Raw genomic sequence first — 17,298 nt, 5'->3', positions numbered from 1 at the left:
TGGAAATAATGAAAAATTCTGCAAAATTACGCGAACATCAAAAAGGATGTTGCGCTCGCGCAAGTGCCCTCTAAACAGCTGATCATTTTTGCTGCACAATAGGACCCTCACCAATCTAATATTGATGGACGTCATATCCTAATTGTGAACCATTAACTTAAAGAGACTGGATACAACCTATAACCTATTCTCTGACTATACTCCCATGCCAGACTATGAACCAAGGAACCATCTTACCTCGGTCTGCATCATAGATGTACACAAACTTTTTCCACTTGTAATATTCTATAACACTAATAAGAGCGTCCTGAAGTTCCGGTCTGAGCTGTAGAACAAATTGATTGGATGTGGCTACGGGGAAGCTGGGGGTGATAAAGCAAACGTGGAGAGCACCGCAGAATGATGTCAGCATGTTGACTGTCTTCCGATCATAGAATCCAAATATGGCGTACACTCCCTTGGCAAACTGTGAACAAACTGGAAAAAAAGAGAACAGAGGTCAGAAAGCTGTCCACAAGCCTCATAATTACTACACAAAATGAGTTTATTATATTAGACAAATTGTTTCATCTACATCGTCCCAATTTATTATTGATTTTGCGCCTTCTTTTGTCCAGTTTTTGGTGATGTTCTCTTCTTTTTCATTTATACCTTATTTGTCTTTTAATTTGTCCTTCCTATTTTTTTGGAAAAAAAACAGTGGTAGATCAGCTCACCAAATAGTTGGGCGTATTAGAAATGGAGTTATCAGAAACCAGGCATGGTCAAAAATGAAGGGAGAAACGATCCAGCAGAAATAGAGGTTTTCTTTAAAAAATAAAACGTAACATTTATTCAAGCATAAAAAACTCCAAGTATACAGGTGATGTATTAACAGGACCTACTAGTTTCGACATTCATGGTCTATCATGTCATCTTACCATGAGTAAGACAGAGTGTCGAAACTAGTATGTCCTGTTAAAATAATTTTATACTGCATCACCTGTATACTTGGAGTTTTTTTACACTTGAATAAATGTTAAATTTTATTTTTTCAAGAAAGCCTCTATTACCGCTGGATCGTTTCTCCCGTCTTACTTTTTGGGGAATCTAATTTTTGCTTTGTTTTTTTTTGTTGCCTTTTTTCCTTTTACACCTCATTCTTCTTTCAATTTCAGCCCTTTTAAAGTCTATTTTATATATGTTTCCAGCTTTTTATTTTATATAATTGCTACTTTCTAAAAAGCCGCAAAAATTTGGACCAAATGCTCTCCAGTCTCACTCATGTGTGCAAATGTAATGACTTTTTGCGCTAAAAAGTAAAAAAAAATGGGTTAAAGACAAATAAAGAACAATTTTTATTTTTGCGCAGAAAAGATGAACCCCATGCACCATTTTGAAGAATTTGGCCCCAAAAATGTCAATGAATGCCACAGGAGAAAAATCAAAAGCAAATGATGAATTGGACCTTATGTTTTTAACAAAGATACTACTACTACTGCTAATAATAATCCTAAAAAATAATTCACGTTAATATTTTAGACCAGTAGATCAGAGCTCTATCCTTACATCTCACATATTGAGAAACCTAAGATAATGTGGGGCGTGTTCTTTTTCTACTGTGTTGCTACCTGTTTATGATTGGTCAGCATCATACAGGGAGAAAAAGTATACGCCTCCAAGTTAAAACTCTCTGATAACACCCACTTGGACTTGACGAAAGTTAACTCTTTAGATGCCAAATACTTTGAGTGCAAATATCTCAGCAATGGAAAAGTGAAATTAATAAAAAAAAGTTTTATTCAGCATTGCAGCCATTATTACATCGTCTCTCCAGTTCAACATGAAAAATTTGGTGAAAGATCTTCTTTAAACAAAGAGTTTACTTCCAAACCATAATTTGCAGATTCTCAAATTCAGGAAACAAAACCTCCCACTATTTGTCAATCCGAAATCACACATAGCATACATTTATCTTTATAGTCACCATATCACATATTGGAATACATTTTTAAACTTCTTAAAATAAATGTGTCTCCATGGAAACAGACTACAACATTCTATGAGTAGTCTGATCCTGCAGCCATATCCTCTTCATTCTGTCCCCTATGTTTGATTATCCATCGAATATAAGTTAACAGCAGAAATGGGATGGGTGGAGAAAGAGTATGATTACAGGATCAGACTATACAGAGATTGTTTGTATTCTGTTACTATGGTAACATATAGGAGCTACATAGAGAAAACTGGGACATTTTAAAACAAAACTATTCATAAACTTTCTTTTGAAATTGTAGATGCCTTAAAGCAATAAGTAAAATCTCAAAGAAGTTCAAATCCAGTTTGTAAGTCAAAGACGACAACTGACAAGAACAAAAAAATCCAATTCTTAACAGGCATCTCTCATGCTCTACAATAATGCAAAAAAAAGCAGGAAATATATGGATGTCGTAAAAAAAAATAAGAAAATCTCCCACACAGCTTTATCTGTAACTGGAGATCAGAAAGCTCCCTCACCTCAGCTCCATAAAAAAAATCTAATGAAGAGATACATCTAGAAAAGCAATGAAGCTATCAGGGTAATTCTAGGGGAACTGCCTTCAAGGATCCAGACAGATATGTTAAAAAGGGACCCGGTTGCCACCACCTGCATCAATATGGCAACCATAATTGGCAGTAAGTGGCATAACTTGTAGCTTGTGGGCCCCAATACAAAATCTCCAACAGGTTCACCTACTATCATGGGTCAGTAATAGTATAGGTCTTCTCACATGGACCAAAAGCACTTTCTGGGCCTCTTGAGGCTCAGGACTCGGGTGCGACTGCAACCCCTCCACCCTCTAAATTTACGCCCCCACATAATTTCCCTTTGGTGAAAGGAACAGTGTCTTCATGGAATCAGAGCCGATTCTTTCCAATAGAGTAGAAGAAAAGGTCCCTGTCGAAAGCCTTTTAAGTCTTCCATATGCCTCTCCTCGGAGACCATATTGCATCCCCCATTAGTCTGACTTCTGCCCCTGCCACTTTCCCTTCTTTCAACCCTCACCTACTAATCACTCTTTTTTTAATTTTTCACATCACTATATTAAAAATAAAACTAGAAAATTTTGCAATTTTCACACTGGCCACTAGGCCTAAATTAAGACTCTGACTTCTTTTTCGGCACAGGGCCATTAGCATCTATACTGTAGACTGCCTTAGACTATGTTTTATATAAAAGCTTCTAATCTGAGAATGCTCATGTAATAGTGGGGAAGGGCGTAGCCTTCCCTTGAGACTGAGAGAGTAAAAGGAAGAGTTCCTGAAGACAGACCTCCCCAACTGTGGTAGGCCAAGCTAAGGGGGTTAGCTTTAGTGGTCCGGTTGGTAGAGCAGAGGGGGAACTTAGTGCCCTTATCAAGCCTAGAGAGATATAGAGCTTGTTCCTGGTATAGTTCCTTCTGGGCTGTAGTACCTGAAAACAGCCACAAGATGCCACTGTTCGGGGTGCAGATGTCAGGATGAGTCTGCTAGCCGAGCTATAGACAGTGATGGGTTAAGGTTCTGTGATGACAGCTCACTGAGGGTGGGCATATTAGGAAAGTCTCTGTTTTAATTTCCTGAATCAGGAAGTGATAGAGTAGTACAAGAAAGGATTGCGACCTGATGAGACAGCCTTACTATAGTGGCTGCTAGGGTAGACGGGAGCTCCGAACCCTCAGACAGTGAGATCCCAGTGCGCAGTTCTCCCCACGCAAGAGCACGAGTCCTGTTCGCTCACCGTAGAAACTCACCAAAGCGTAGTGAGGACACGGGGCACTTCTGGTCTGCAGGCAGCAGAGGAAGCTAAACAGTACTCCAAGCCAAGACGTGGGGGAGAGATATCGGATCCGTTCACTGTTAATACAGAGGAGTCTCTAGGGCCAGGAATTATAGCCACAGAGATGCTCCGCTTAAAGAGGGAACCAGGGCTGAAGCAGTTAACGGCGCCTGTGAGGGAGATGATTACCTGTCGGGCCTTATCCATTATATCTGACTGTAAATACTGTAAATATTCCTCTTCCCCAAGTAAAGTCCAAGTTCTGGTTAAGAACCTCGTGTCCTCTGAAATTATTGCTGCCCTGGTCCCAGAAGAAAATTGCCTGGAGACAGCCGCGATCGGATGGCGTGAAGTAAGTGAAGAGCACTACATACACAGCCACACTTCAGAGAGAGGACACGTATTGTCTGTAGGGTGCCATAGCGAGAGGGGGCTACAGCTCGCCCACGACTACCTCGCTGGGGCACCTTACACTCACATAAGGGCAAAGGTCATTGCAAAGGGAGGGGAGAAGGTGAGCTGTGACATCTCCTATTGTGAATGGCAGATCCCATGTTACCCGCTGTATATACAGCTGTTACCTCTACTGTAATTCTGACTGTGATGTGTGATGATAAGGATAAGCTGTGAGACTGGGCAGTCAAGAGGTCCGAGGTGAAAAGCCAAGGGCTGAGACAGAGGCATAGTCAGGAAACAGTCCAAAGTCAATATTCCAAGAAGGTAGTGGATCATGACAAAAGGGCTAGGCAAATGGATGGTCAAGAAAAATCTGAGGTCGGGCAGCAAAAATCTGAATATTAGACAAGGAGCACCGAGCACACACACCTCATGAGCAAAGCTACAATTGGCAGAAATCAATGGCAGAGAGCTGGTTATATAGCCAGGTAATTACTCTGGACAAGAGACATATGGATAAAGTCCCGGCACACGCTGATCCTGATTGGACGGCTGAGCTGTCTATCACATACTGATAGCTCAGCACTCCCCCTTCCTAGATTGTGCGGCAGAACTGTCATTCACTACGTCTAGACACTCTGATAGGAGGCATCATGGCATGATGATAATGAGACTGCTGAAAAGCCTTAAGTAAAGATCAGGAAGTATGAGTTTCTAGAATAAGACTTAGAGACCACTGTGAAAATTGCAAGATTTTTTTTTTACATATTTTTTAATATAGTTAATAATATATTGTTTAAAAAAATACATAAAAGATAAAAACCTGAATCAATAATAACTCCTTTTCTGATAACACATTTTCCTTAACTTCTTTGTCTTTCAGGCAGCGTCAGTAACTTGAATACTGATACACATATTTGCTTTCTAGCTGCATTTTCTACATTTCCTCACTATTTTTTTTCTATTTTTTATTAGGTCTTTTTATTATTTGGTGATTCACTCACACTCAGATATTTTTTTCCGTTTTAAAAATATAGAAACAGAAAAGTATTCTCCAGTGTACATGCAATAAAACAAATTCTAGCAGACCTAAAATGCAATTAATCCCTATTTTAGCTTCTATTGCGTTACCATCTATCTATGTGACTAGTGAAATGGGTTTAAAATATATATAAATGACTCATGGATCGGCACTTGAAAAGTAATGTTTTTGTCCCTATTGACCAGAGCTTAATGGCTTTCATTTGTCTTCAACATTACAATGACAGTTCTGACTGCACTCAACAGATGAATACATAGTATACCACACATGACCTGCAATGTTTTTTGAGTTTTTTTTTATATATAGAATTTATATCCATATTTATATCATTAGGGCACGTAGATTTCTTATGGCAAACATTTTTGCGCATTCATATATTTTTTTTTATGGATCAATCTCCATTTATTTTGAGGCTCTAGTGAATTGGTTACTTCTATTGTGACCAGCCAGAATCCCACTGAATTTTGTTTTTTATTGCTTCTTTTATTTTTTAAGAATTTGATATTCTTCCTCCTGCTGTTATATATCGCTATCAAAAAATACAGAGTTTCTTCTTCTTTTTTTTTGCTTTTTTTTCTGGTTTAATATGCTTTACAGATATTTTATAGACACATTTAAATGGTTTCTTATTTGCTAGACTGCAGCTGCATATATTATACAGTTCAGTCCAACTCACCTAAATTGAGCATAGCCACAATACCAAAGAGAACCCATGGAGAGGTATAGCACTGTTATGGCAAACCCATAGACAACCCCTTTAACGAGGACTTGACACCAGGTCAACACTGGACAGTTTCTACACTTATTTTATTTCTCTGTTCCCCTGAGTTTCTTTCTTTTCCCTTTTTTTAATCGGCCATATGGTTCCAGAGATATGAGTCTTTTTATTTAGTGCTGATTTTGATGGTGTTTACAAGGCAGGAGTGGTTCACAAGATCCTCTGTGGCGTGTCTTTAGGCTTCTCTGCATAATTAGCCTGTGAGCCCTGCCCCCTTGGTAAAAAATATAAAAATTAGCACTACATATTAAGAAACACATATCTAGAACTGTATATCAGATTTAAAAAAAAATACTCAGGGGAGCAGCAGGAATAAAATAAGCCCAAAAACTGACCACTTTTGATCTTGTGATGGATCCTCTTTAAGGTGGTCTAAAATAGTAATGATGATCAAACAAGAAAAACATATATAGTTTTTCTTTTTTAGGGATATCGATCTTCAACCTCAAGAATTGACTGTGTCATCAGAGAAGCAGATAATTCACCAATGGTTCCAAGCCATGACACCTAATGAGCTTCAAAAGATCAGTAGAAGTTATCTTATTTGGAGGTGACTTTGGTGCCAATCATTTGCTAAAAAGGTCTATGACCAGAGATGAGCAAGTGACTTCAAGCCGAATTTAATTCACTTTGAATTTCACAACAAATTTTGATTTGCCAAAATAAGAATTTTTTTGTGATTCAATTCCCATGAAACCATCACAGTGGCTGCCAGCTGTATTCAAAGAGGCTGGTAAGGAGTTAAAAGAAACCTTTCATGTCCCCAAATGCTATTAACCTACAGATAAAGGGTTAATATGCAGGTTAATATTGTTCTAAAGCTGCCCGGTCGCCGCACTGAAAGAACAACTACTAGGAGGAAATTAACTTTATTCCTCCCAGTAGTCTCTGGCTTTCAGTCATAGAGCCATGCCGGTATGGCTATAGTCATCGCCCAATATACAGTGAGCGGCAACTTTAAGCAAGTCCTCACACATTGACTGACATCCATCTTTGCAGCGTACCAGAGCAGTGATGCTTGTTAGTCGATGTGCCGGGGGGTGCTTACAGTTGCACTCACTATCTACTGTTTGGTGACTGAAGTCACTCTGTGCACGCCTCTATGACTGAAAACTGGAGGCTGCCAGGAGGAATAAAGTTTATATCCTCCTGGTAGTTGTTGCTTTTAGCGTGGAGGCCGCACAGCTTTAGATTGTTATTAACCTGCAGATTAGCCCCATATCTGCAGGTTAATTAGGTTTGGGGACCTGACAGGTTCCCTTTAAAAAAATTAAAAGAAATTAATAATCACACAACCATGCAACCCCTGTCCAATCATCTTGTTCGGTCCAGTCACCAATGTGATCTTCACTTGGCCATCTTTGGTGTCATCCAATATCCGGCATTGTCTTTTTACGCCAAAAAGGCCATGACGTTATGACGTACAGGAGAAACTAAAGCTGCCCAGTGCCAGAAGACGCTAAAGAATGTGGGGAACCAAAAGAGGTTGAAGATGGCTCAGTGAAGGCAGCCTTGGTGCGAGGACCAAGAAGATGACCAAACAGGGGCTAGGTGAGAGATTGGTGTGGGTCGGGTGAGTACAATTTTATTTCTTTTTAACATAAGTTTATTATGCTCTGGGGTGTTGGAGACACCAACATCAACACTGACACTAAAGTTGATGCAAATCAAATTTTCTGGGCAAATTCAAGCAAACTGCAGAATTCGAATTTTGGCACATACTGTAGGCTCATGATGACAAATAAAGTAGATTCTATCCATGATATATCCTATGTGTATAATGCTATTAACAAAGGTTAAAGTTTATTAAAAGTATACATGGCAATCAAAGAAAAAAGGAGATATGCATACTAGCGGTGATCACCCAAATAATCAACAATGAATAATTAACCATAAATATACATCAGTTTATTCAAAACATATAAATCCTGACACACATATACAGAAGAATATACCGACCGACAATTAAAACACCATTAAAAATAGTGGAAGAAGCCACTACTAGAGGAACCAGCTATAACAAAATACCTTCCTATATTTTGGTGGAATATGATGCATAGTAATACACGTAAGTGAATAAAAAATAGGATATAAGTTGCACAGACTGAAACGGGGTATCTGTGGTGGTCAATATTCCCCAGACTCTATATTGCACATACCGAACAGAAAATCTCATGAGGCATACAGAATGCAAAAATGATTAGATGAAAATATATAAATATGTATACATAACCTCAGACACCTATCAGCAGATAAGAATCATCATATATGGGGAACCAAACCAATAGTAATGAGTAAAAAGGTGTAAATAAGAGTATATAGGAGTATATATATTGCCCATACCCCACCTTTTACCCCACAACTGCAAACATATAGGCAATGTCCGTGGCTAGATCTGCCCCTGAAGCTTGTAGGACAACCAAATCTGCATTAGGACCTAGGGCAGGTAAGTGCTACAAGGATACAGCCTGTACATGGGAAGGTATAGCTGGGACTCCCGTGCCCAACGCGTGTCGCCACTCAGGGTGGCTTCATCAGGGGCATATGAGGTATAGTTCCTCGTGTCAGTTTATATAATAGCCACTTAATTGTATAATTGTAAGATTTACCAGGAGACAGCTGCGTGCCCGTAGAGCCCGGGGCTCCATTCATCAAAAAGCGGAAGTCCACACTGCAAAGCCGGAAGTACGTAACTCTAGAGTTACCGGCGTCTTGCGTTGCTATGGCGCCCCATGCCCAGTACACTAGCGCATGCGCAGATAGCAGATGAACCGCTGCGTGTCAGCAGAAGCAAGAAAAGCGGAAGTGCATGTGATGAAGGCCAAAGCCCTCCCCTCTACACACACACATCGTCATGTCACATGCCCTAAACAAAAAAGATGACACACGTTACCATAGTGACCCGTGCCCGCGTGTGAATGTCATTAGCCACAAAAAATCATGACGCAAATAAAGTTCTTAAGTATCACCGTCCGTCCCCTTATGTCCTTGTCTCTCACAGAGTAGTCAATGTGATAACACCTCTAATCTGCAAAAAATGGCATAATAGTTGGACTAGGCACTCATCACAATATAATATAAGGACACTGTGAAGGAAACATATATATAAGAATGGCAATTCTTTGCATGGGCACAATATTCCCAGGGCACATAGCGCGCACCCGTATGATATGGGACCAGCAAGACCCATATAGGTAAGTGAATGTCACCAGCAAATAGCAAATAATGCCCATGAAAATATATACGAAGCTGAATGTCCATATCGTATACCACATATGGCGGGAGAGGTTGCAAGCAGAGTTTATTGCACCAATGTTGTTCAATCAACAGAGAGAGAGAGCTCAATAGCATACAACTGGTGGATGGGGTTATTGCCACCAGTAACCGCCACAAATAAATACGTCAATAATGTAAAGGCAGAACAACCCTCCGGGTGCATAGAAAATGAGACCATATATGACGCATCGCACTGTTGCTGTCCTATGGGGGCCTATGGTAATACCATTGTTTAAATGTCAATCAATAACTCTAAAGTACCATGTCCACAGATAGATACAGGACACCAATTGAATATACCACATAGAAGGAATGAGATTCAATCCAAGACTAATACCATAAATATTTGACACTATAAAATAAGGGATATACTTATATATCATTTTTATTGTTATCTTTTATCTTTCTTTTTCTCTCTTTTCCCTCTTCCTTTCCCTTCCCTTTTATCATTTTGTCTTCTATTCTCATGGGGTGAATACCCCTATTGACCACCACAGATACGTGCATGATTGAGATATAGGGCCATATAGAAAGCACCATAATGTTGTTATCCTGGAGGGACCTCAAGTCCATCCTAGTAGTCCCATTAAATAGAAGACAGCCAATTACTCGGAGGAAACCAATGCTGTCAGAGCCATGGTGAGCCATTCAGCTAAAATGCATCAATGTTCCAATCCACCGGTAAATAAACGAGATGATGAAAGGGGAAAGACAGGTATTCCTCCGTCTTCCACTCAGTACTTGTGGCCCTTTTCCCCATTGAACGAATGATGGGTAGATCACTTGTTCAGTGAGCTTCCTCCCGGAGGTCAATGATAAGGGCATGATTTAGTAAGTGCCAAAATATGGCCAAAAGAAATTCTTGCTGCTGTAGTTAGACCCAAAGACATTGCTCAATAGCTTGGGAATATGTCCCAAGTAGCATGCTGCTGAGATATAGTCCAAGGCCACTTCATATGAGGATCACCCCAAATAGATATAGATTTTTTGAAAGAATGGATACCAATGCTCACCACTCGTCGAATGAGATATAAGGGGGGAAGAAAAAAGAGAAAGCAAATGAAACCAAAAACACCTCATGGCTATTTATAGAAGCCTGTAAATAATAATTCACTATTAAGGCCTGCGGGTGCCAGACTCTGGAGGTTAAAGATCCATTTGGACTCACATCTCAGAAGGGCATTGGTGCGATCACCTCCCCTTATATTGGTTTTTATCTGTTCCAGGCCAAAAACTTGTAGTCCAGATCGGTGGCCATTATGGACATCCAGAAAGTGTGCCGCCACCGATGTTATTGTTTTGTCCTTGTCGCGATCCCTCCTGGCCGTAGAGATGTTGGACATATGTTGTTGAATCCTTTTTCTGAGTTCTTGTGATGTCTGTCCGACATAAATCTTTGGGCAATCACAAATCAAGGCGTAAACTACATTTCGTGTTCGGCAATTGAAGTAAGCCGTTGAGCGAATCTGGTAAGGGAAGATGGAGAGTGTTAGCACATCTTGTGCCACTATGAACTGGCAAATATTACACCCTCCACAAGGATAGGTGCCAAAAATTTTGCCACCTCCATTCAATCTAGTGAAAGGACGCGTATAGTGGCTCTGACAAAGCCTATCTTTTAGGTTCCTGGCTCTACGAGCCACCAACTTCGGGGTCATGGAGATATGCTTAGAAAGCTTAGGCTCACTGAGGAGAATCCCCCAATTCTTCGTAAGCAAATCGCGGACCTCGGACCACTGATTATTGAAGGTGGTAATAAGGCTCAAAGGCCTAGCTGATCTAGCCCCTCGTGTCCGTAATAAATCATCACGGTTCCTACCTCTTGCATCCTGGAATGCACCAGAAATGATGTGCCGTGGGTAACCCCGCCTTCGAAAGCGCCATGTGAGATCCCTGGATTGTTCCTGGAATTCCTCCATTGTAGTACAATTTCTTCGGGCCCGGAGAAACTGCCCTTTCGGGATCCCATTCCGCAAGTGCAACGGATGAAAACTCGTGTAATGCAGCAGGTTGTTGGTGGCAGTGGTTTTTCTAAAAAGAGTAGTAGAGATTTGGTTACCCATTTTAGTTAACTTAAGGTCCAGGTAGTTTATCTCCACATTGGAAGCATATTGTGTGAGTCTAATGTTGAGCCTATTGTAATTCAGCTCATTAATAAAGGCTTCACATTCCTCAAAGGTACCCGACCACAGAAAAAATACATCATCAATGTATCTTCGCCAGGTGAGAACCTTGTCCTTAAAGATCGCATTTTCATACACTATCGTTTCTTCCCACCATCCCAGATATAAATTTGCATAAGAAGGTGCACATCTCGCACCCATGGCGGTGCCAGCCACCTGTCGATAGAATTTCCTATCGAACACAAAATAGTTTTTATCTAAGATGAAATGCAATAGATCTAAGATAAACGAATCATGTTTACGATCTCCTGTGGACCGATGATTCAGAAAATACGTGACCGCCCTAATGCCTAGATCATGTGCAATGCTGGTGTAAAGTGACTCCACGTCCAATGAGACCAAGATGGTGTTATCAGGGACTATCAATCCATTCAAATGTTGGATGAGATGAGAGGAGTCCCTGACATAGGACTTTAGTGACAGGGCTAGTGGTTGCAGAAAAAAATCTAAGTAAATGCAGGGGCGTTCAAAGAGACCCCCAATGCCCGAAACGATGGGTCTACCAGGTGGCTCACTCAAGGATTTATGTACTTTGGGAAGCAGATAAAGAGTTGGTACTACAGGATGAAGAGTAGTTAGGAATTCCATTTCCTTTTTGTTTAGGATATTGTTGTACCCAGCTCTCCCTATCAAAGTATCCAATTTGTCCTTAAAGAACAAAGTTGGGTCTGATGGTAACAAGTGATAGCACATGGTGTTAGATAGCTGTCGGTTGACTTCCTTGATGTACAATGCATTGGGCCATAACACTATGTTCCCACCCTTATCTGCTTCCCGTATCAGAAACTCCTGATTAGATGTCAATTTAGTAAGTGCCCGTCTCTCTACTTTACTTAGATTATTATCTCTATATGGAGCACTTTTTAAAGATCGGATATCCCTACACATATTATCGAAGAAAATTTGAACCACGGGAAACATTGAAAAGGATGGTGTAGCCTGTGAAGGAAGTCTACCTGTAAATCTCTTACGTGACCGAGGTTCTTCATTTTCTTGCAATAAATCCAGGAGATCCTGAAAAGTCTGTCTTTCCTCAGTTGGTAGACCATCAATTAGTGAGGGCTGGTGGTACAAGAGTTTAAAGGTCAGTTGCCGACAAAACAAATATACGTCCTTGACCAGTTCGAATTTATTCAGGGTATTCATAGGGGAAAAAGAAAAACCTCTTGTTAGAACAGACTTTTCAGTTTCAGAGAGAGTATAGGTGGACAAATTAATAATTTGCAAATTACCTTCCTCATTATCATGAGAACCCTTTGTGTCCAAGTTTACCGTCTTCTGTTGCGGGTCTCCCGTTTGTATGACGGGGACCAAACTCTGTACCCTCTGTTCCTCTTTCCTTTGGTCACAGGTACGTGATGCTCCACCATCTTAATAGATATGTTAATAGAGCATGATCAAGTGTTACTCACTAAACTTAAAGAGGACATCAGGGGGCGAGAAAATAAGTTGAAGGATTTTGATAATGACACCTTAGTAGCTCCCTTCAAGGAACGCCTTAAGGCATCCATTGACCAATTTGAAAAAGACATCATAAATGGGAAGAAACACAAGTTCCATAGGGACAAAATGGACTTTGACAATGGTAGAATGTTCAAGTGGGGTCATAGAGGCAACAGACGGCGTGGCACAGTGGAGATCAGACCTCAGGAGGACTTGAACACACGGTGTGAATCCTCCTCGAGTGATTTTTTATCTTCAGGCCCAAGCGACACAGAAGGGGCCGTCGGAAAACAAGAAAACGTACCTGTGACCAAAGGAAAGAGGAACAGGGGGTACAGAGTTTGGTCCCCGTCATACAAACGGGAGACCCGCAACAGAAGACGGTAAACTTGGACACAAAGGGTTCTCATGATAATGAGGAAGGTAATTTGCAAATTATTAATTTGTCCACCTATACTCTCTCTGAAACTGAAAAGTCTGTTCTAACAAGAGGTTTGTCTTTTTCCCCTATGAATACCCTGAATAAATTCGAACTGGTCAAGGACGTATATTTGTTTTGTCGGCAACTGACCTTTAAACTCTTGTACCACCAGCCCTCACTAATTGATGGTCTACCAACTGAGGAAAGACAGACTTTTCAGGATCTCCTGGATTTATTGCAAGAAAATGAAGAACCTCGGTCACGTAAGAGATTTACAGGTAGACTTCCTTCACAGGCTACACCATCCTTTTCAATGTTTCCCGTGGTTCAAATTTTCTTCGATAATATGTGTAGGGATATCCGATCTTTAAAAAGTGCTCCATATAGAGATAATAATCTAAGTAAAGTAGAGAGACGGGCACTTACTAAATTGACATCTAATCAGGAGTTTCTGATACGGGAAGCAGATAAGGGTGGGAACATAGTGTTATGGCCCAACGCATTGTACATCAAGGAAGTCAACCGACAGCTATCTAACACCATGTGCTATCACTTGTTACCATCAGACCCAACTTTGTTCTTTAAGGACAAATTGGATACTTTGATAGGGAGAGCTGGGTACAACAATATCCTAAACAAAAAGGAAATGGAATTCCTAACTACTCTTCATCCTGTAGTACCAACTCTTTATCTGCTTCCCAAAGTACATAAATCCTTGAGTGAGCCACCTGGTAGACCCATCGTTTCGGGCATTGGGGGTCTCTTTGAACGCCCCTGCATTTACTTAGATTTTTTTCTGCAACCACTAGCCCTGTCACTAAAGTCCTATGTCAGGGACTCCTCTCATCTCATCCAACATTTGAATGGATTGATAGTCCCTGATAACACCATCTTGGTCTCATTGGACGTGGAGTCACTTTACACCAGCATTGCACATGATCTAGGCATTAGGGCGGTCACGTATTTTCTGAATCATCGGTCCACAGGAGATCGTAAACATGATTCGTTTATCTTAGATCTATTGCATTTCATCTTAGATAAAAACTATTTTGTGTTCGATAGGAAATTCTATCGACAGGTGGCTGGCACCGCCATGGTTGCGAGATGTGCACCTTCTTATGCAAATTTATATCTGGGATGGTGGGAAGAAACGATAGTGTACGAAAATGCGATCTTTAAGGACAAGGTTCTCACCTGGCGAAGATACATTGATGATGTATTTTTTCTGTGGTCGGGTACCTTTGAGGAATGTGAAGCCTTTATTAATGAGCTGAATTACAATAGGCTCAACATTAGACTCACACAATATGCTTCCAATGTGGAGATAAACTACCTGGACCTTAAGTTAACTAAAATGGGTAACCAAATCTCTACTACTCTTTTTAGAAAAACCACTGCCACCAACAACCTGCTGCATTACACGAGTTTTCATCCGTTGCACTTGCGGAATAGGATCCCGAAAGGGCAGTTTCTCCGGGCCCGAAGAAATTGTACTACAATGGAGGAATTCCAGGAACAATCCAGGGATCTCACATGGCGCTTTCGAAGGCGGGGTTACCCACGGCACATCATTTCTGGTGCATTCCAGGATGCAAGAGGTAGGAACCGTGATGATTTATTACGGACACGAGGGGCTAGATCAGCTAGGCCTTTGAGCCTTATTACCACCTTCAATAATCAGTGGTCCGAGGTCCGCGATTTGCTTACGAAGAATTGGGGGATTCTCCTCAGTGAGCCTAAGCTTTCTAAGCATATCTCCATGACCCCGAAGTTGGTGGCTCGTAGAGCCAGGAACCTAAAAGATAGGCTTTGTCAGAGCCATTATACGCGTCCTTTCACTAGATTGAATGGAGGTGGCAAAATTTTTGGCACCTATCCTTGTGGAGGGTGTAATATTTGCCAGTTCATAGTGGCACAAGATGTGCTAACACTCTCCATCTTCCCTTACCAGATTCGCTCAACGGCTTACTTCAATTGCCGAACACGAAATGTAGTTTACGCCTTGATTTGTGATTGCCCAAAGATTTATGTCGGACAGACATCACAAGAACTCAGAAAAAGGATTCAACAACATATGTCCAACATCTCTACGGCCAGCAGGGATCGCGACAAGGACAAAACAATAACATCGGTGGCGGCACACTTTCTGGATGTCCATAATGGCCACCGATCTGGACTACAAGTTTTTGGCCTGGAACAGATAAAAACCAATATAAGGGGAGGTGATCGCACCAATGCCCTTCTGAGATGTGAGTCCAAATGGATCTTTAACCTCCAGAGTCTGGCACCCGCAGGCCTTAATAGTGAATTATTATTTACAGGCTTCTATAAATAGCCATGAGGTGTTTTTGGTTTCATTTGCTTTCTCTTTTTTCTTCCCCCCTTATATCTCATTCGACGAGTGGTGAGCATTGGTATCCATTCTTTCAAAAAATCTATATCTATTTGGGGTGATCCTCATATGAAGTGGCCTTGGACTATATCTCAGCAGCATGCTACTTGGGACATATTCCCAAGCTATTGAGCAATGTCTTTGGGTCTAACTACAGCAGCAAGAATTTCTTTTGGCCATATTTTGGCACTTACTAAATCATGCCCTTATCATTGACCTCCGGGAGGAAGCTCACTGAACAAGTGATCTACCCATCATTCGTTCAATGGGGAAAAGGGCCACAAGTACTGAGTGGAAGACGGAGGAATACCTGTCTTTCCCCTTTCATCATCTCGTTTATTTACCGGTGGATTGGAACATTGATGCATTTTAGCTGAATGGCTCACCATGGCTCTGACAGCATTGGTTTCCTCCGAGTAATTGGCTGTCTTCTATTTAATGGGACTACTAGGATGGACTTGAGGTCCCTCCAGGATAACAACATTATGGTGCTTTCTATATGGCCCTATATCTCAATCATGCACGTATCTGTGGTGGTCAATAGGGGTATTCACCCCATGAGAATAGAAGACAAAATGATAAAAGGGAAGGGAAAGGAAGAGGGAAAAGAGAGAAAAAGAAAGATAAAAGATAACAATAAAAATGATATATAAGTATATCCCTTATTTTATAGTGTCAAATATTTATGGTATTAGTCTTGGATTGAATCTCATTCCTTCTATGTGGTATATTCAATTGGTGTCCTGTATCTATCTGTGGACATGGTACTTTAGAGTTATTGATTGACATTTAAACAATGGTATTACCATAGGCCCCCATAGGACAGCAACAGTGCGATGCGTCATATATGGTCTCATTTTCTATGCACCCGGAGGGTTGTTCTGCCTTTACATTATTGACGTATTTATTTGTGGCGGTTACTGGTGGCAATAACCCCATCCACCAGTTGTATGCTATTGAGCTCTCTCTCTCTGTTGATTGAACAACATTGGTGCAATAAACTCTGCTTGCAACCTCTCCCGCCATATGTGGTATACGATATGGACATTCAGCTTCGTATATATTTTCATGGGCATTATTTGCTATTTGCTGGTGACATTCACTTACCTATATGGGTCTTGCTGGTCCCATATCATACGGGTGCGCGCTATGTGCCCTGGGAATATTGTGCCCATGCAAAGAATTGCCATTCTTATATATATGTTTCCTTCACAGTGTCCTTATATTATATTGTGATGAGTGCCTAGTCCAACTATTATGCCATTTTTTGCAGATTAGAGGTGTTATCACATTGACTACTCTGTGAGAGACAAGGACATAAGGGGACGGACGGTGATACTTAAGAACTTTATTTGCGTCATGATTTTTTGTGGCTAATGACATTCACACGCGGGCACGGGTCACTATGGTAACGTGTGTCATCTTTTTTGTTTAGGGCATGTGACATGACGATGTGTGTGTGTAGAGGGGAGGGCTTTGGCCTTCATCACATGCACTTCCGCTTTTCTTGCTTCTGCTGACACGCAGCGGTTCATCTGCTATCTGCGCATGCGCTAGTGTACTGGGCATGGGGCGCCATAGCAACGCAA

At 41.0% G+C, this 17,298-nt stretch overlaps 1 protein-coding gene across 5 annotated transcripts in view; it reads right to left on the bottom strand.

Annotated features, from left to right (window-relative positions):
• Positions 1 to 17,298, bottom strand: part of GRIA1 (glutamate ionotropic receptor AMPA type subunit 1) — a 375,264-nt gene that overhangs the window by 133,916 nt on the left and 224,050 nt on the right. For all 5 annotated transcript variants that reach the window (XM_073649840.1, XM_073649841.1, XM_073649842.1 and 2 more), the window contains exon 3: positions 238 to 477. In XM_073649840.1, the coding sequence (XP_073505941.1) occupies positions 238 to 477 (240 nt within the window). The remainder of the gene's footprint in view (positions 1 to 237; positions 478 to 17,298) is intronic.

Source organism: Phyllobates terribilis, unplaced genomic scaffold (genome assembly GCF_046119375.1).
Source record: "Phyllobates terribilis strain yellow unplaced genomic scaffold, ASM4611937v1 Scaffold_10__3_contigs__length_209671492, whole genome shotgun sequence".
NCBI classification, from domain to species: Eukaryota; Metazoa; Chordata; class Amphibia; order Anura; family Dendrobatidae; genus Phyllobates; species Phyllobates terribilis.
This window is presented reverse-complemented; position numbering and strand designations above follow the sequence as displayed.